This window comes from Nannospalax galili, unplaced genomic scaffold (assembly GCF_000622305.1).
Source record: "Nannospalax galili isolate Female #2095 unplaced genomic scaffold, S.galili_v1.0 scaffold1206, whole genome shotgun sequence".
In the NCBI taxonomy this organism is placed as follows: domain Eukaryota; kingdom Metazoa; phylum Chordata; class Mammalia; order Rodentia; family Spalacidae; genus Nannospalax; species Nannospalax galili.
Window position 1 is genome coordinate 975,116 of NW_008355162.1, and position 19,852 is coordinate 994,967.

General features: G+C 42.7%; 2 protein-coding genes across 2 annotated transcripts in view; both read right to left on the reverse strand.

Annotated features, from left to right (window-relative positions):
- The window catches only part of Maml1 (mastermind like transcriptional coactivator 1), a 43,030-nt gene extending 36,400 nt beyond the window's left edge, over positions 1-6,630 (reverse strand). The window contains exon 1 of the mRNA XM_008852256.3: positions 4,427-6,630. Coding sequence (XP_008850478.1) covers positions 4,427-4,753 — 327 coding nt within the window. The 5' untranslated portion in view covers positions 4,754-6,630. The remainder of the gene's footprint in view (positions 1-4,426) is intronic.
- Positions 6,631-7,074: 444 nt separating this feature from the next.
- The window catches only part of Canx (calnexin), a 37,628-nt gene continuing 24,850 nt past the window's right edge, over positions 7,075-19,852 (reverse strand). The window contains exons 7-15 of the mRNA XM_008852257.3: positions 19,494-19,686; positions 16,783-16,972; positions 16,200-16,313; positions 15,778-15,934; positions 13,680-13,895; positions 12,940-13,059; positions 11,483-11,606; positions 11,276-11,355; positions 7,075-9,443 (exon numbers count right to left, since the gene is read on the reverse strand). Coding sequence (XP_008850479.1) covers positions 9,390-9,443; positions 11,276-11,355; positions 11,483-11,606; positions 12,940-13,059; positions 13,680-13,895; positions 15,778-15,934; positions 16,200-16,313; positions 16,783-16,972; positions 19,494-19,686 — 1,248 coding nt within the window. The 3' untranslated portion in view covers positions 7,075-9,389. The remainder of the gene's footprint in view (positions 9,444-11,275; positions 11,356-11,482; positions 11,607-12,939; positions 13,060-13,679; positions 13,896-15,777; positions 15,935-16,199; positions 16,314-16,782; positions 16,973-19,493; positions 19,687-19,852) is intronic.

Here is a 19,852-nt window from a genome sequence, read left to right on the forward strand (position 1 = left end):
ATACCCTAAATAGAAAAAAGCAATCTGAGGTTCAGGAGAACCCTTATTAGTAGTATCTGATCCCTTCTCAGTCAGAAATTACAGAACTTTGGCTGTGAAGTAACTGCCTCTAAGAGTTTGAAAAAAAAATTAATAATCTAGCCAGGTGTAGTGGTATACGCCTTTGATCCCAGCACTTGAGAGGCAGAGGCAGGCAGCTATCTGTCAGTTTGAAACCAGCCTGGTCTACATAGGAGTTTTGGACCAGCTGGGGCTATAGAGAGACCGTCTCAAAAACATAACAACAAAACCCCAAACCAAACCAAACCATACCCCAAAACCCAAACAACAATAAATAAGTCTTTCTGTAATGACTGAGATCAAACAAACACACAATTGTCAAAAATCATGACTAAGAGGTGCCTTTCTTCTTTCGTCGCTATGAAAAGCTATGCTTCTGGGCTGTCAAAATGGCTCAGCAAGTACAGCTGCTTGCCATCATGCCTGAAGACCTGAGTTCGATCTCTGAGACCGACATGATGGAAGGAGAGAAGAGACTCTAGCAAGTTGTCTTCTGATCTCCACATTCATGCCATGGCATGTGTGCATGCACACACACACACACAAAACGTAATTAAAAAATTCAAAGCTGGGGCTGGAGAGATGGCTCGGCGGTTGAGAGCACTGACTGATCTTGCAGAGGACCCGGGTTCAATTCCCAGCACCCACATGGCAGCTACGAACTGTCCTTGGCTCCGGTCCCAGGGAAATCCGAAGCCCTCTTCTGACCTCGAAGACATTGCGTAACACAGGTGCACTGTCATGCATGCAGGCAATACACTTGTACATATAAAATTAAAAAATAATAAATAAAATATAAAAAAATTCAAAGCTGTGCTGAGTCAAAATTCTATATAGTTAAAGACTCTTCCTCCCTGAAGGAGCCACTAAAATGGAAACCACCACTGTTTTCTTAGTGATTCTCATCTTCTGCGCCCCATTCCAAGGCTGAGCAGCTCAGCTAGAAGCATACCACCTGGAGTCTGAGTGAAAGGGTCCTGTCCTTCCTCCCTGAAGAGATAAAGAAGTGCACACTACCCGCTCTAAAGTTTAAATTCATGAGACCCTCAGGCCAAGGTTTAATGTGATTAAGACATCCAGGTCACATGGCACATCTTGTCAGGCTCTGATACTCAAAGGAGTTAGTGACAAGTTAGATTCAAGTTACTTTTTATTTCTGAGATAGGGTCTCCCAACATAGCCCTGGTTGGCCTAGCCATATAGACTTGGCTGACCTTGAACTTGCAGTTATCTGCCTGCTTCACAGTCATGTACCAACACATTCAGACACATTCAGTCAGATTCAAGTTCTAACACACTCAGAATTCATTTTTTTAAAGAACACTGGATGAGCCAGGCATGGTGGCGCATGCCTTTAATCCCAGCACTTGGGAGGCAGAGGCAGGCAGATTTTTGTGAGTTCAAGGCCAGCCTGGTCTACACAGTGAGTTCCAGGACAGCTGGGGCTACAAGGAGACCCTGTCTCAAAAAAGACAGGAAAAAAAAAAAAAAAAAAAGCTGGGCGTGGTAGCTCACACCTTTAATCCTGACACTCAGGAGGCAGAGGCAGGTGGATCTCTGGGAGTTCGAGGCCAGCCTGGTCTCCACAGGGAATCCAGGCCAGCTGGGGCTAGAGGGAGTCCCTGTCTCAAAAAGACCAAAAACAAAAAACAAACAAACGAACAAACAACCCCCCCCCAAAAAAAAACCACTGGATGGGAACTTGATTTCTCTTCAGTGATTCAGCAAATTAAAAAAAAAGATTTTATTATTTTTATGTGTATGTGTGTATTGCCTGCATGTAGGTATGTGCATCACTTGCATGCAGTGCCTGTGGAGGCCAGAAGAAGGTATAAATCCCCCAGAACTGGAGTTACAGAGGTTGTGAGCTGCCTTGTGAGAGCTGGAGATCAAACTTGGGCCCTCTGCAAGAGCAGCAAGTGCTTTTAACCCCAGAGCCATCTCTCTACCCTCCATGCTTTTGGTTTTGAATGAGTAAGTTTATTAAGTATATAGAAAGTCAGTAGAAGAATATATAATAAGTAGCAGAGAAGCAGTAGAAAACTTCAAGTTGAGTGCTCACAACAAGGCCAGCTGGGGCTACAGGGAGACCCTGTCTCAAAAAGACCAAAAAAAAAAAAAGTAAAAGTAAAATTATATACATTCTAAACTTTTACCATAATTTCTTTTTAATTTTATGTGTATGAGTGTATTGCCTGCATGTGTGTAAGTGCACCATGTTGTGCAAGGTCTACAGAGGCCAGAAGAGGGTGTTGTATAGCCTGGAACTGGAATTATAGACAGTTGTTAGCTGCCATGTGGGTGCTGGGTCCTCTGCAAGAGTAGTCAGTGCTCTCAACTGCTAAGCCATCTCTCCAGCCCCACTTTTACTGTAATTTTAAACCGAAATTGAATCACTATGAATGCTCTAAGGGCTGTTCAAAGCAATTATGTGTGTATAAGTATGGTTTTCTATGAGTTTTCATAATTTATTTCAATGAGGATGGCCACCACTAGTCTTAAAGTCTTTCCTTAGGGCTAGGATCATGGTTCAGTGGTAGAATACTTGCCTAGTAATAATGTACAAGGCCCTGGGTCTAATCCCTAGCAGGGACTGGGGGAGGGGTGGATGTCTTTCCTTAAAGTAGATTTGTTAGTAAAGGTGACTCATTCAGTTAAGTCATTATGGGTAAGGCACAACCAAGTTTAGTATCAAGTCACTCAACAAACACAAAGACAACCTAAAATATGTATGGGACTCTGAGCCCAAGCGTTTTTGGACTCCAAGAGCTTACAGTCTACTTGGCAGATGGTATGACTAAAGTAATATGTGACTGTACTAAAAGTAAAGGGCATACCCAGTCTGTTTCATAAATGTATTGATGAGGATTCTGTTGCCGGCTGGGTTTTTTTTTATAGCTGTAAAGCAAAGGAAGGTGGTCTGGGACTGAATGAAGGGCAGCAGGGTTTTGGAAGGTGTTGAGGAAGGTCCTGAAGGCAGCCTTCAGTTTGAAATACTCTCCCATCCATACTCATTTCTTAGATATTATAAGAAACCTTCTAAGAAGCCCAAAATCCTCTCCCTGCGCCCCCCACCCCCCCACCCCAGTTCACAGGGGAGAGAAATGAGGACAGAAAGTATTCTGTCTTCTAGTCCAGCTGGTGTGGGAGAGAAAGAAACTAAGCCTGTGAGGGCAGGGAAGATAGGTTAGGTCAGACTGGTCCCAAAAGCCATCCAAAGATTAAACTTCATTCCCTGCAGCAAGAGGGTTTCTTCGTTTCAGAGGAAGGGAGTAAAGAGACCAAAGCCTCCAGACTAGTTAGGGTAGAGTATTAAAACAGCCCAGGTGAGAGGCAACTAAAGAAAAAAGGCATGAATTAAAAATAGCGAACAATTTAAGATTAGCAACATTTTATTTATTTTATTTTTATTTTTGGTCTTTTTGAGACAGGGCCTCCCTGTAGCCCCAGCTGTCCTGGAACTTACTATGTAGACCAGGCTGGCCTTGAACTCACAGAGATCTGCCTGCCTCTGCCTCCCGAGTGCTGGGATTAAAGGTGTGCGCCACCACGCCCAGCGAGCAACATTTTACTTTTAAACGTTTAAATTACCAAGAATAACATACCCCAAATCAAAACACGCACGCACAAAATTTGTCTCCCTTTTAATAAATCATTGTTCAGGGACAAATAACTTCTAACCACAAAAAGTTTTCAGTATTAGCTACTAAAAACCAAGGAGCGAACAACTTACCAACAACTATATAATGTCACCACTCCCATAACTACCTAATACTGTCAGAGATTTTAAACAGGCTTCATAGGTTAAAACTGTAATTGTCAGGAATCACAAATTTCAGGGTTCCCTAAAAAAGGACTACTTTTTATGCAACTCAATGAGCAGCACTAAGCAGTTTACTAAGGCTGCCGAAGGCTTTTCGATTTTCCATTCAGAAGCCGTTTGATTTAGTCAACAGAAGACCGACTTATTTCCATATTAAAGCCCTGACCCTGCCTACAGCGCAGGACCTTCCAGGGAGCGAGGATCCAATCAACATTTGCAGAGTAACCGAGGCCGGGCCTACAGTGCGCGAGCTCCCTACGTCGCAGGCAGCTCCAAGGCTGGCTGGTCTGTTCCAGAATGAAGTTCTCTACAGTTCGGAATCAAGTTTGGAAAAAGCCCTATCAGCAGCTAAGGTTCCTCCTGCCTCCCCAGCCCGGGCCTCACGCAGTCCTCACGGTAATGTTTTCCCAAGTAGCACAGAGCCACTTCCCGAGGATGACAAGCACTCAGCTCCCTGCCATGTTAGCCTCCCCGGACCCAGCCCAGAAGAGGAGCGCCGGGAGAGGGAGAAGGGACTGCTGCGGCAGAGTCCGCCCTACTCACCGCGACCGGGCGGCCGTGCTCGGGGCCATCGGCGGCGTCCAGACGCGCGGCCGGGGCGGGCGCCGGGGCCGAGGGGGGCGCGGGGACGGCGGCGGGCGGCTGCCGGTGCTTGCCGGCGCGCTTGGCCTTGGCCTGGATGCAGCGCTGGTGCAGCGCGAAGGTGTGCTGGCGCTCGAGCTCCAGGCGCTCGGGAGACACGGCCTCGTAGCGGGCCTCGCAGGTGCTGTGGTGGCGCCGGCACAGCTCGATGCGCCGGCGGAGGCGCTCCATGACCGCGCTGTGCCGCGGCAGCGCGAACTCCGCCATGGGGCAGGTGGGCAGCACCATGGGCCGCTGGCGGCACGGGCCGGGCCCGGGCCTCTCGGCGCCGGCTGGCACTTCGGGCTCCTCCGCTTCTCCCGGCGGCCCCGGTCCGCCTCACGGCCGCGCCATGGCCCGGCGGGCTGCGGAGCGCTCACGCACGGCGGCGTATCTGCCTCCGGCCCCGCTCGGCCCGACTCCAGGCCGGCGCTCTCGGCCCGCCTCAGGCCTTGGCCTGTCCCCTCCGCCCCTGCCCCATTGTTTTCCGCGCCGCTGCCGCCGCCATCTTAAAATTGTTTTCGGGGCTCTCGGAAGAGGGCGGGGCCCGGGCCGGCGAACTCGTACGTCACTACTGACGGACAGGAGCTCTAGCCAATCCAGAAGAACCGGCCCTCCGAGGGCGTGGGGACGGGCACGTAAGCGATCCGCTCCGGCTCCTGAGCGGCATTTAAAAGGAACTCTCCAGTGGGGCGCGAAGGGAAGCCCCTAGGCGGAACTTGAAGCCAGAGCGCCGCAGACTGACGGGACCCTAGCCTAGACGTTTCCTCCAGGCCGTGACTTCCGGGTCCGCGAGGAGAGCGGGGTAGATTGCGAGCGTCAGAGTGGAGCGGAGCCCGACCTGGAGCAGCTCCTCGCAGTTTCCTTCTCTTGGGGAATGTGGCTTTGATGAAGTGAAAGGAACCACACGGTTTCAGCGTCAGCCATCTTTACCCTCTACACGCCGCCCCACAATTGGTTAGAATTGTTTACGAGTGTCCATGTAGGCTGTTCTCAATCTTTGGTACTATCAGTTGCCACATACTTAGAGCAAAATTTCACTACGTGGGGAGAACAAAAGATGTGAACTCGTGTCCGGCTCCATTAGCCGGGATTAGTTACTTCAATCCACACTTACACTTAGGCGAGTTTAGTGTGCAAAATCGAGTCCTGCCAACTCCAATCCAGAAATGCTGGGACCAAGTGATGCAACTAGTAGTCGAAGGGGCGGGTGTGTGTGTGTGTGTGTAAGCAACATACTCAGAACAGATATAGACGCCCCAACAAGTGATGCAACTAGTAGTCGAAGGGGCAGGTGTGTGTGTGTGTGTAAGCAACATACTCAGAACAGATATAGACGCCCCAACTGCTAAAAGGTTCCACAGATGCTAGGATGCACAGATGCACTACAGGACACCACCAGCCGCTCAGAAATGTTACTCTTAACCTCTTACTGGGGTTCATGAAAAGGTTTTATTTTAAAATCACAAGGAAAAAAGCTAACACTTATCAAAATGTTTTCATACAAATGCAGTAGAAAAATAGGAATTCTAAGTTTTTTGGAGGAGAAAGTGGGCTACAAAGGTAGAGGGGGCCTAGGGCTCAAAAATGCCACAATGAGCCCTGCTTCAGACATTCAAATTTAACACTCCAGTTAAAGAAACTTAAATTTTCTGTGGTGCTGAGGGACGAATCCAGGGCCTCATGCATGCTAGGCAACTGCCAGTACCACTGAGTACACTTCCGACCCTAAAACCTTTTATTTTCTATTTTTGAGGTTTTTTGGAAACATGGTGGCAGATACCCCAAACTGGCCTCAAACTTATTATCTGGCTGAGGCTGGCCTTGCACTAATTCTGCTTCTGCTTCCTGAGTGCTGGGTTTACAGGTCAGAACTGTCATCTCCAAAACTCCAGGTGCAGTATATATTTATGTCTCTTCACTAAGTAATTTAAAATCTTAACACATAAAATATCTTGGCATGACTTTCAATAATATCCCTCAATACAGAGTCTGAGGAAAGATTATTTTCTAATAAAAAAATTTAATACACATGCATCTTAAAGAATACTAATTACAAGCACTGGGTGTGTAGCTCGGTGATAAGAGCACTTAACCTAGCATGCACCAGGTTCAAATCCCAGCACTTGGGAGGTAGAGGCAGACAGAGAGACCAGCCTGGTCTACCAGCCCGGTCTACATAGTGGGTTCCAGGACAGCTGGGGCTACAAGGAGACCCTGTCTCAAAAAGAGAAAAAAAAAATTTAGCTCGTGGAGAGAAGAGCTGACCGTAGCGTGCACTGGGTTCAAACCCCACGCAAGGAAAAAAAAAAAAAAAAGAAAACCAGTAGCACATTCCCCCCTTGCCCTTCCGAGCTGTTACCCATTTTATACAACAGAAACTATTATACCACAACTGGACAGAGGAAAGAGCTAAATAAATACAAGGCTGAATCAAACTCATTGGTAATTATTTCACTATTCATTATAGTTTCTGCACATTAGCAAGCTTTCATATAATAGCCAATGAAAAGATTAACCCATTATTCAGACGGTAAAACACACAGGTTATCATGAAGTTCAGTCAAACGTAGACATATAACAGGACTTTAATGTGACCATTTAGTAATGTGACAATCTGGAAAGTGAAGAGTACTTTGTGGACAAGAAACAGGAACACAACTGATGGAGTGGGCATTTTAAAACAGTGGGACAGGTAACTAGCATCTAATACCTGAACCTTTTTTCTTATCTAGTGTTGGGCATGAAACTTAAGGCCCTGCACAGGTTAGACAGAAGCTCTACCTAACTGAGCTACCACACCAGCCCTGTAAGTTTTTTTAATAGCTGAAAACTGCTGGTCATTCACTTATGTATCAGACATTTAACAAAGGAGGCTGCAGCTTTGAGGAAAACCTGAGGGAGGAGGGGAGGACTAGAACCCTGAAAAGGCAATGAATACCAACGATATAAATAAACCCATCAGCTTACAGCTCGGGTGAAGACGTCTCCAGTGAAAGAAAATAGATATGAAATACAATGTCAATGGAGAGTGAAGAAAACAGATTTCTAGAAATGCAGTGATCCCCACACATTTGCTTCAAGGAGAAACCTGCAGACATCATGTTCAGTTCTTGCTAAGTAACTGTTTATTTGCACTCCATACATTTGGGAAAATCTGCTACACAGCTAAGGTCACTGTGACCACAGAACGAAGATGAGAAGGATAAAGCACTGAACAGCAAGAAAAATGCATTCCACCCTCAAAAGAATTTAAATAAACCAGTGTTTTTTGTTGTTTCTTTTTTTTAAGACAACAAATACAGCCTTCACCCTTTACAAATATACTTCTTCCCTAATAAACACTGGAGTGTTTATATATATATTCAGTGCAGCGAACAATATCATCAGTACAACTGGAACGCCTCTGAAGAATAAAGCTGAAACATCTGTTTCTGAATACATTTCAGTGTGGTGTAATAATGGTATTATTACACTATAGTGATGGGGGAGGCTCTTCTAGCACCCATCTGCATTCCACATGAAAAACAAAACAACCAAACAAAAAAAGAAAAGTCCTACAATTACTAAAAAAATTAAATTCTTCAAGCCACAATAAAAAAAATTTTTGAACAGGACTGCTTTATTGTGTGAATTCAAGACACAACTGTACATGAATTGCAAATGAAGGTTTTAAATACCCTATTAAAGTCAAATAACTCATGCTATGTATCACTCCTCCCATAAATACTTTTAGCCTGTGTTCAATTACAGCTGATTCTGAATTGGCCCACCTCTGGATTAGACTTGTAAAGTCTTTACAGAGTAAAATAGATAAAAATAAGTTTGTAGTCTATCCTGTACTTGGACCCTAGGAAGGTATGGGTCTCCTTAAAAAGAAGAAAACGTGTAATCACAATAAAGCTTAACACTATGCAGAGCTTTATAATCATTTTCAGCAATGGACTGCAAGCTGCGCTGTGAAGAGAATGCATAGCAGAGAAAGCTGGGGACTGAGGGAATAGGTAGGAGAACAGTGTCGACACAGTGGAACAAGCGATGAAAGACATCTACTCTGGTACCACCTGCATTCCTTAGAAAGCTATGTGCTCCAATGACCTGAGCTGCAGAGCTCTGACACTCCTGTGTATGAAGTACAGTGCCCAAATGCATTAAACCACCTCCTCCCCTAACTAAAGCTGTCTGCAAACTGAGCAGTTCCAAGGGCAACTGAGCACGTGAACTTTATGATCTAACCAACATCAAGTGAAAAGTCTGTTTTTGTTTCGTGAGGGGTTTTTTTGGTCTACTTTCAATACAACTTAAAGAGAACTTTGATATAAATGTGGGCTTCCATCCAATACCTCTCTTCAATTTCTTTAGGAGGAATTGAGTAATAGAAGCACACAAAACAAGATTATAACCACAAATGACTGCACTTAAACATGATTTATCAATGTTAGGGACAGAGACATTTGACTATTTTGTAATACCAACTAAAAAAAGTTTGCAGTTCATCCCCCTAGCATTTCTAAATGTTGGTGTTATTTCTGGATGGACAGGTTAACATATTAAATTAAGCCAAGATTTTAGACCGGCAAAAATTTTATCTTAAAAAAAAAAAAAAATTCTTAAAAACAAAAATACAAGTTAGTTGCTTTATGTTACATTTCACAACCATTGTTAAATGTTTTCTACAGAAATGGGGTCCTTTATGTTACAACTGCAATTATTTACTGCTAGATGTTTAAAATTACACAGACTAGTGTTCGACTGGAACCTGTAGATGGTGACGTCTTGAGGTTTTCTGAGTTTCAACCTAAGGTACACCAAGTCCTCTCCTAGGACACACTTGCAGGGGAAGGGGAGGGAGAGGAAAATCACAGATCAAGTTCTTAGGACTGTTTCACTCTCTTCGTGGCTTTCTGTTTCTTGGTGATCTGTTCAAAATTTCATCCTCCTATTGAAAAGAAAAGAAATTCAGCGTGTAACTAACATATTTAAAAACAGAAGTAAAAGTTCAAACTTCCAAGACCATTCAGACTAAGTAATCCATTTGAGGAAAAACGAAAGATTATAGGTACTTAATTTTAGTATTTATTTTCTAAAAACATGTACTTTCCTCAAACCCATCAACACCTTCTTTTGTTTTTTTGTTTGTTAGAGAAAGGATTTCAGTGTAGCCCCGGCTGGTCTCAAACTCACGCTGGGATTACAGGTATGTGCCACTCACTATGCCTGGTTTAGGAACACTGCTAAACAATCTTAACCTACTTCTGATGGGAACATTAGCTTTTTATTTTTTATTTTTTTGCTTTTTTGGGTCTTTTTCAGACAGGGTCTCTATAGCCACAGCTGGCCTGGAACTCACTATGTAGACCAGGATGGGCTCAAACTCTGAGAGATCTGCCTGCCTCTGCCTCCCAAGTGCCGGAATTAAAGGTATGTGTTACCACACCTGGCACCTTAGCTCTATTTTGAGGAGAAAGAGGATCTCCCCGTAGTCCCAGCTGTCCTGCATCTCAGAGATCTGCCTGTGTCTGTTAGGATCAAAGGCATGCACCACCATGCCTGGCTTCTACTCTATCCCAAACTTTTAATAGCTAGGCCTGATGGTACAGACCTATAATCCCAACTACTCAAGAGGCTAAAGTAGGATTGCAATTCAAAGCCTATCTGGACTACAGAGTGAGTTCATGGCCAACCCAGGCAACTTAGCAAATACCTGTTTCTAAAATAAAAAAATACAGCCAGATGTGATAGTACAAAACTATAATCCCAGCATTTGGGAGGTTGAGGCATGAGGATCAGGATACATAATAAGTTTGAGATCAGGGTGAGCTACATGAGACCCTACCTCAAAAAAAAAAAAAAAAAAAAAAAAAAAAAAAAAAAAAAAAAAGAGCCAGGGAGGAGGTGCAAGCATATGGAAACAGCCTTACAGGCTCCTGGGACCTTGCTCATATGAACTTATAACAATGGTGACAGCATGCACAAGACCCGTGCCAACTCAATCAGACAAAAACCCAGGATACAATGAGGAAAATGGGCAGCAGGCTGCAACTGTAGCTTAGGAATTATTGGCAACTGATTACTGCTGGGTGGAGAGTAGATCTTTAAGGGAGAGAAAAAATAGTAAATATTAAAAAAACAAAACAAAACAAAAAACAGGCAAGGGCTGGGGATATAGTCCAGTAGCTGTTAAACAACTTGATGTTTCCATCTCAGAAAGCATTTTACTTCTCTCCTTAAACTTCTGCTTATTACAAAAAAAAAAACAAAAAACTTTATACAGGCTCATGTATGTAAATACTTTGCCTCCCCACTATTTGAGGAGGTAACGGAGCCTTAATGGAATGTACATCACTGGGGCAGGCTTTGAAGATTTATAGCCTCACTCCATTTCCTGCATGCTCACTACTTACTATGTGATCTCTTAGCATCCTAACTCATGCCACCATGTGTTCCCCAGCATCATGAAAAACTAGCTCTCTGGAACCATTAAGCCAAAATCAACTCTTTCTTAAGTTGCCTTTGGTCCTAGAATTTTATCATAGCAACAGAAAGTAACTAATCTAACCATCTTCCACGCAAAAAAGAACTTTGAGATTAAAATGTAGTTTCAAATTATCAAATAAAAAGCTGACCATTTTTATTCATTTAGTAAAACTGGCTCATTTAATAAGTTTTATTGCCACAGCTATTCTAAGTTAATATGTGAAACTATCCCCTTTACTAAATATACTCTTAGCCTAGGTGACTAGTATAAGAGCTGTTAGTTCTTTCTCTTACCTCTGCTTTAGGCTTTCTATCTTCCTCATCTTGACTGATGGTACCACCGTCTTCTTCAGCATCACTTTTTTGTTTCTCTTCTAAGATAAAAAGTAAAGTAACTCAGCAAACTCTTGTATTTGGTTTTGATCATAATTAGCATCATCTAAAACAATCTTTACTGTAACTTTAAAACAACTGTCTTTGAAGTTTTTGGGCACTGCTTACCAAGGTTTTCTTCACCTTCTTCCTCTTCATCTCCCTTGTTCTTTTCCTCCTCCTTGCCTTCTTCCTCCTTTACATCTGGTTGTGGAGCATCAGTTTTCTTGTATTCCATAGCACTGGACTGTTTCTGAAAAATTGTCCAGAGTACTAAACCTGTGCTCACATAGTCACATATACATTACCATATAATTAGTGAATGTATACAAGCAAAATAATTAGCCAGGCTGCATAGAGGGTAAATATTTAGATGAGGAAGATACACTAACCCAGGTACAGATATGCTGAACAGTGGCAAGGGTAAGGCTGGAAAGACAACATTGTTCTCAACAAGAAAATCTTACAATGAGACTGTAGAATCTGCAGGTATTTTTTTGTTGGATTTTTTTTCTCCCTGTTGTTTGTTTTGAGACAGGGTCTCACTATGCAGCCTTGGCTGGCCTGGAACTCACAATGTTGACCAGGCTTGCCTCAAACTCAGAGAGTCACCTGCCTCTGTCTCTGGAGTGCTAGGATTAAAGGTGTATGCCACCACAACAGGCATGTATCTTGTTTTTGAGAAAGCAACAGATGAATAATCAAAGATCTAATTATAAAACATAAGAATAGAAATAACAGTGCCAGGATGAAAAGCTGGTTTGTGCCCCAGATAGCTGATTATAGATTATATCTAAGTTGTTCCTCTGTTTAAAAGAAAAAGCTGCCACCAAATATTACGTAGAGTAATAGAGTAATTAAGTCCTGTTTCCAGCAGAGCGCAATGAATGGCTGCTGAGGAGCAGTGACTAAGGTTTTAAGTCAGTGCAAAATATTACCCAACTGCTACAAAGGAAATCTCAAGCACTACATTTTAGTGTTGTTTTCTTTTTCTGTCTTTTTGAGACAAGGTCTCCCTGTAGCTGGCCTGGAGCTTGCTATGTAGACCAGGCATGTCTTTTTTTTCCTGGTGTTTTTGAGACAGGGTCTCCCTGTAGCTCCAGCTGGCCTGGAACTCGTTATGTAAACCAGGCTGGCCTCGAACTCACAGAGATCTGCCTGCCTCTGCCTCCCAAATGCTGGAACTACAGGCATGCGCCACGACGCCCAGCAGATCAGGCAGGCATGTCTTGTACTCACAGAGATCCTCCTGCCTCTGCCTCCTGAGTGCTGATATTAAAGGTGTGCACCACCATTTTAGTTATTTTATAAATACCACAAGGCTGGAGAGATGGCTCAGCGGTTAATAACACTGACTGTTCTTGCAGAAGACCTAGATTCAAATCCCAGCACCCACATGGCAGCTAACAACTGTCAGTAACTCCAGTTCCAGGGAATCTGACAGTCTCTTCTGCTCTCCGCAGGCACTACATGACACGGGTGCACTTATTTACATGCAGACAATACACGCATAAGAATAAAATTAAAAAAATAAATTAATACCACAAGAGTTCTTTCTAAAAGTGACTCTCAAGAAACATTCCTACCTTTCCAGAACAGCAGAAGAGGATGACAAGGAACACTGGCAAAGCTACAGTCAGAATGTAGACCACCCAGAGCCATGGGCGCTCCTCAGCTGCCTCCAGCATGTGCTCCACTACACCTGGCTGAAAAACAAAACAATGACACAGAGAACCGGCTGTGACACCAACTATCGATGACATCAATGGTTCCATGTTCAGTTAAGGTGCTCCTTAGGTTCCTTCTTTTCCAAAGGGTCAACCTAAGATGTTAAAAGGAACATGGAACATAGGGAAAGCCTCCATTTTTCTGTTATCACCACCATGAGGTTATACTTTCATAGGTTCAAAAGCTGGCTTTGTAATAACCTGCAAAAAGGTTCCTTACTCAGTAAACAGAGAATGAAAATTTCTTGATCTCTGGCACTCCAAATCCCAGCTCAGTCATGACTACTTACTTAAAAATTGCATAAATGGAATAAACCAAGACTCAACATTTTAAGTGCATTAAAACATATCCTAAATGGTAAACTGAGACACCCACACCCACCCCACACCCACCCTCCACATAACAGATTCTAAAGCCAGTATTTGAGTCTAAAGAAATCAGGTCTAAATCCCTAGTATTTTATCTTTAGCAGGCATCAAGTTGTATTTTTTGAAGTAAATGTTTAGGAAAAGGACAACATTAAAAAACAGCCTTTCACAAAGCAATCAGTTCTACCCCCAAGCAGATATAAATGCACAAGAAATATACAAGCACTAACCTCTGCAGCCCCATCAGCAGCTTTCTTCAGACCCCACCCATCATTGGCCCAATCATCAACTACCCGGCGTTCACCACTAATGATAAAGTTGTCAAAAAAAATGTCGGAAGTCATGGACCACAGTTCCAAACCAACAGCACTAAAAGGAGTCATCTTGAAAGGTTCCATATCTTCAAAGAAATCTGGATTTGGTATTTTCCTGGGTTTCCAGATTCCCTTTAAAAAAAAAAAAAAAAAAAGTTTCAAAACATTATTACATTATTTCAGATAATGACCAAAACACTAAAACTTAAGTAGCAGGAAAACAACAGATGCTAGTGATGTTTTTAAACACTCTGATTTCTGAACTCTACCTAGTTTCAAAATTTCTATTCTAATCTCCTTGACTTTATTCTAAGCCAACACCTGGCTCTGTGCATCCTTTCCAGATGTTGGTGAAGTAGAAGCTTAAGTCAGGATAGCCATTCCCCAGTGATGATTTAAAGTAAGTTTTTAACCAGTAATTTAGTTCTAGATACCAACTAGAAAAGTTCAAACTACAAACATCCAGACTTGTGTAAGGATTCTAAAACAAAAATGATGGCCTCGGGGCTGAAGAGATCGCTTAGCAGTTAAGAACACTAGCTGTTCTTACAGAAGACCCAGCACCCACATGGCAGCTAACAACTGTCCATAACTCCAGTCCCAGGGGATCCAACAATCTCTTCTGACCTCCGCGGGCATTGCACAACACGGGACACTTACCTACATGCAGGCAATACAGGCATAACATAAAAAAAAATAAGATAAAATAAAAATAAAAAATATATTAAAAAAAAAAAAAAAAAAAAAAAGATGGCCTCGAGATATGGCTCAGCAGCACACTGCATGCCCAGTATGCATGGAGCACTGGTTCAATTCCAGTACTGTCCCAACAAAATGTGATTCATCAAGCAACTACCAGAATAACAGCTAATTTTGGTTTCTTTGTTAGAGCCCAGGATGGCCTTAAAGTTGAACTCCTGATCCTCCTGCCCTACATCCCAAGTGTTAGAATTATTAAATGTGTACTATGATGCCCAGATTGCTAAACGCAAGTTAAAATATAATTTTCATTTCATTTTAAGTACACAACTAAGAAATTTTTTTTGGGGGGGGGTCTTTTGAGACAGGGTCTCCCTGTAGCCCCAGCTGTCCTGGAACTCACTATGTAAGACCAGGCTGGCCTTGAACTCATAGAGATCGCCTGCCTCTGCCTCCCGAGTGCTGGGATTAAAGGCGAGCACCATCACGCCCGGCACAACTAAGAATATTTTACAACAGAAAAACATACATAGTATATGCATACAGATGGAGCAACCTACACCTTCTATCTTTAAAGTTTGACCAAGTGGAAATGATTATAAATAGTTTTATTAGTTTAGAAACCAAAGCAAAGTAAAGTGGGTACTGTTCCACAGCCCACCTGGGGTTCACAACCATTCTTTACTCCTGCCATTTCATATAAGCCTGTCTTTCTTTATATTACTAGATCTGATTCCCACCAATTGCCAATTTTAAGATCTGGATCCTTTGACTGAAGCACCCCTGACACTCAACAGGAAGGTACCCATATCCTAAGTTTTACAACTCTATTTTTAAACCTAAGTCACAAAGCAATTACAAAATTTTTTCCAATTTGTCCAATTTTTCCATTTCCAATTTGTCTTTATATCATTTAACTCATTCACCTATCTCTTAAATTTCCTTTCTGTTCTTTTTAAAAATTTTTTATTATTTTTATGTGTATGAGTGTATTGCCTGCACATGTGTAAGTGCACCTGTGTCATGCAATGCCCGTAGGTCAGAAGAAGGTGTCAGATCTTCTGGAACTGGAGCTAAAGATAGTTGTTAACCACCATGTGGGTGCTAGGAATCGAACCCGGGTTCTCTGCAAAAGCAGTCAGTGCTCTTAACTGCTGAGCCATCTCTCTAGCCCCTTACTTTTTTCTTTTTTTAAACTGTGTGTTCTTAATTCAGTAGTTTGAACATTCAGCAAACCTGGCAGCCTCACTATGGATAAAACTTCTACCAGGATACCAGATTAATGAAAGCATCTCAATTATCATGAGGTACCAACCTGGTAGTTAGGATTGTCAATCATGGGAGGCTTCCATTTACCCTTATAATTGGGGTTGTCAATCATAGGTCGTTGCCAGACACCACACCCAGGGGACGACTCACATTTGGGATTAGCAATTTGAGGAGCCTCCCATTCTCCATCCATATCTTCATCCCTGTGGAGGTTAAAACAAGAAGCTACAAATGAGTTCCAGGATGCAGACTGTGCTCCCTGGAAATGCTGGAATGCTGTCAGCCACACCAGAATACCAGCTCAGTTCTTACTTCCAGTAATGATGGCCTTTCCTAACTGATGCATTTTTTTTTTAAAAAAGCAATGAAATGCAATTAAATTTATAGTATTCTCCACTTGGGCACTTAGCTGTACTATTTTATATTTTTAAAAACCAGGTAATTTTAAAAGCCAACTCAAATTCTTACCAATCCTCCGGCTTTTCTGCATCTGGATCAGGTATGTACTCAGGTTCATCATCTAACCAGCCTTCAGGTTTTGTGGCCTCTTCATCTGGAATCTTAGCGGGGGCATCTTCATCCCTTAAACAGTAAACACCAGTTAAGTCTGTTCAACTTTTCTACTACTTCTATACATAATGAATGCTCTTTCCCATCTTCACCACTTAACTCACTCCCACAATGCTTTCAGATTTCAATTTGCTTTGTTTTGAGCAACCATGCCCGGGTTAGGCACATCTAGTACTCTGGTCACCCAGTACCATGTTCTCATAGATCATTTGCCATACTATAGACATTTCTGTACCTGTTTCAGAACCAGACTGGAAGTAATGGGGATGTATCTCAGGGGTAAAGTGCTTGCCGAACATGCACAAAGCCCTGGATTTGATCCCTAGTACTCTGTAAACAGGACCTAGGGGCTCAAGCCTGTAATCTCAGTCTGGGGAGGAAGCAGGAATATCAGAAAATCAAGATTATCTTTGACTACACAGCCACGTGGAATATACAAAATATATTTGCTAATACTCAAAGACAGATCCCCAAGACTTACCAGTCATCTGGCTTGACAGCATCTGGATCTGGTATTTTGGGTCTTTCATCCCAGTCCTCAGGCTTCTGGTCTTCTGGGTCCTCAATTTCACGTGAAGGGTTTACAGGAGGAGTCATGTCATTAAGCAAATTTCCGCTGTTTACAACAGACTGATCAACTAGTATTTCAAAACTATTGTCTGGATTCAAAACTGAAAAGAAATTAAATGCAATATAAGTTCTCTTCAATATAGCACAAAAGATCACGATGTCTAGAGAAAGCACCATTGTGGAGGCACAGAGCAAAAAGCTGCCGGGTACTGGAGCCCCAATGCCATTTTCTTATGTTTCTAGAAACCACAACATGATTTCTAGGTAAATCATAGTTTAATAAAGTACTTTCTCCCCCAATGCTAGGGATTAAACCCAGGGCCTTGAACATACTAGACAAGCACTCTTTATCACTGAGCTATATCGCTGGTCAAACAGTTGAAATTTTTATACCATGCTAGTCAGGTGATGCATACCTCCAATCTCAGCACTCAGTAGACAATGCAAAGAATGAAAATTCGAGGCCAGCTAGGCCTTATAGTAAGACTCTATCTCAAAAATCCAAAAACATCTAGACATTGGAGCATACTCCTGTGATTTCAGCACTTGAGTAGTAGAGGTAGGACAATCAAAGTCACTCTCAGCTACTTAGGGAGTTTGAGGCCAGCCAAAGTAAAGTGAGACCTTGTCTCAAAAAAAGGGGAGGGAGAGAAAAACCATGGTGGTGGATTGACACAGCAGGTCAAGGCACTTGCTACGTTAAGCCCAAAGAATTGAGATCTACCGCCAGAAGTCACATAAAGGAGAGAATCAAACCCCCAAAGTTGTCCTCTAATCTCCTCAACATGCACTCACCCACACAATTAAGCACTGGTTTGCAGTTAAAATTTAATTTTTAAAAAAATTTATTATTTTTATTTTATGTCTATGCATGTATTGCCTGCATGTAAGTGCACCCGTGTCGTGCAATACCTGCGGAGGTCGGAAGAGGCTGTTGGATCCCCTGAGACTGGAGTTACAGACAGTTGTTAGTTGCCATGTGGGTGCTGGGATTCTAACCCAGGTCTTCTGCAGGAACAGTGTTCTTAACCACTGAGCCATCTCTCCAGCGCCCCTAGCCACCCCCTTTTTTTGAGACAGGGTTTCCTTGTAGCCCCATCTGTCCTGAACTCAGGTTGGCCTTGAATTTGGAGATCCGCCTGTCTCTGCCTCCTAAGCACTGGAATTAAGGGTTTACACCACCACACCTGGCTAAGATTTAAGGTTTTTTTGTTCATTTGTTTGTGGGGTTTGGAGACATAAACATGCTAGGTACACATCCTAAGCTATACCCCCAGCCCTGTGATTGTACTTCTGAGGTAGAATGGAAAGATAATGAACACAATTTTGTGGTAGAACGGAGAGAGAATGAACACAATTTTAAACCCTCAAAGCATCTTAACTGTGCTGAAGCCTATAGCCCATGCCTACATAGGCAGTGGACTACTACGCCAATGCTATCAACAATGAAGACATATACTATCATGGAAAATATCCTCACACTCTTGCAACATTAAGCAAGATAAAATGTTGCCTGTGTGTTTATACACAAAGAACTATATATTACAAAGTTGATGGGTTTTTTTTTGGTCTTTTTGAAACAGGGTCTCCCTATTGCCACAGCTGGCCTACAACTTGCTATATAGACTAGACTGGCCTCGAACTCAGAGATCTGCCTGCCTCTGCCTCCTAAGTGGTTCTAGATGATTTTAAGTGTCTTCTTTAAATTTTTATTTATTTAAAAATATTATTTTTATTTTATGTGTATGAGTATATTGCCTGCATGTTGTTAAGTAAGTGCACTCGTATCATGTAGTGCCCAAGGAGGTCAGACGAGGGTGTCAGATCCTCTGAAACTGGAGTTAATGGATAGGTTGTTAGCCATCATGTGGGTGCCTGGGTTCAAACTCAGGTCTTTTGCAAGAGCAGCTAGTGCTCTTAACTTCTGAGCCATCTCTCCAGCCCTTCTTTAAATTTTTAAAGAAATTAGCCACCATAAAGATTAGCCACCATATGGGAGCTGGGAACCAAACCTCAGTCCTCTGAAGATTAGCAAGTGCTCTAAACTACTGAGCCATCTTTCCAGCTAAGAAGCTTTTTTAGTGATGACCAATTAAGCTCATTCTACCACTAACACAGTAAGAGTTTTTCAACCTCAGAAAAAGTCTCATGAATCCCAGGCTGGCCTTGAAATAGCTGTGCAACCGAGATGACTTTGAATTTCTGATCCTTCAGCCTCTACCTCCCAGTGCTGGGACTGGAAAAGTATGCATCATCATGCCCAGTTTTACACAGTGCTGGGAACCAAACCAGGGCTTCATGCTAAGGCAAGCACTCTACCAGCTAAGCCTGGCCTCCATAGCGAATCCAGGCCAGCTGGGGCCACAGGGAGACCCTGTCTCAAAAAGACCAAAAAACCCCAAAACAAACAAAAAAAAGTTCTTATAGCCAGGCATGGTGGCACACACCTTTAATCCCTGCACTTGGGAAGCAGAGGCAGGCTGATCTCTGTGAGTTCTGGGCCAGCCTGGTCTACAAGCCAGCTGGGGCTACAGAGAGACCCTGTATCAAAAAGACCAAAAAAAAGTTCTTATTTGTAAATACACTAATGCCTTAAAACCCTAAACAACTGGTTTTCCTTACTTAATGTGTAAAGATGTGTTTTCTTGTCAGTGAAATAGGTCTTCAGGTCTGCATCTGGCCTCTTAGCATGCTTTTCTTCATATACACCTGTCTTGGGGTTTTTGTGGCGGAAGATGAAGTGCAGTTTATAGTCCTCTCCACATTTATCTGGACCAAACATAATAGTATAGGGAGTCTTGTCGTGGAACTGATCCTTCAGAAACAAAGAAGGATTATTTTAAGTATCTCTAGTCAAAGAATTTAAAAGTAATTTTTGAAAAGTATGATACTTTCTTACAAATGTATAAACTCCAAACAGATGGGTCACTAGCTAAAACAAACAAACAAACAAAAAACCAAACCTCATGGTTTTATAGGGT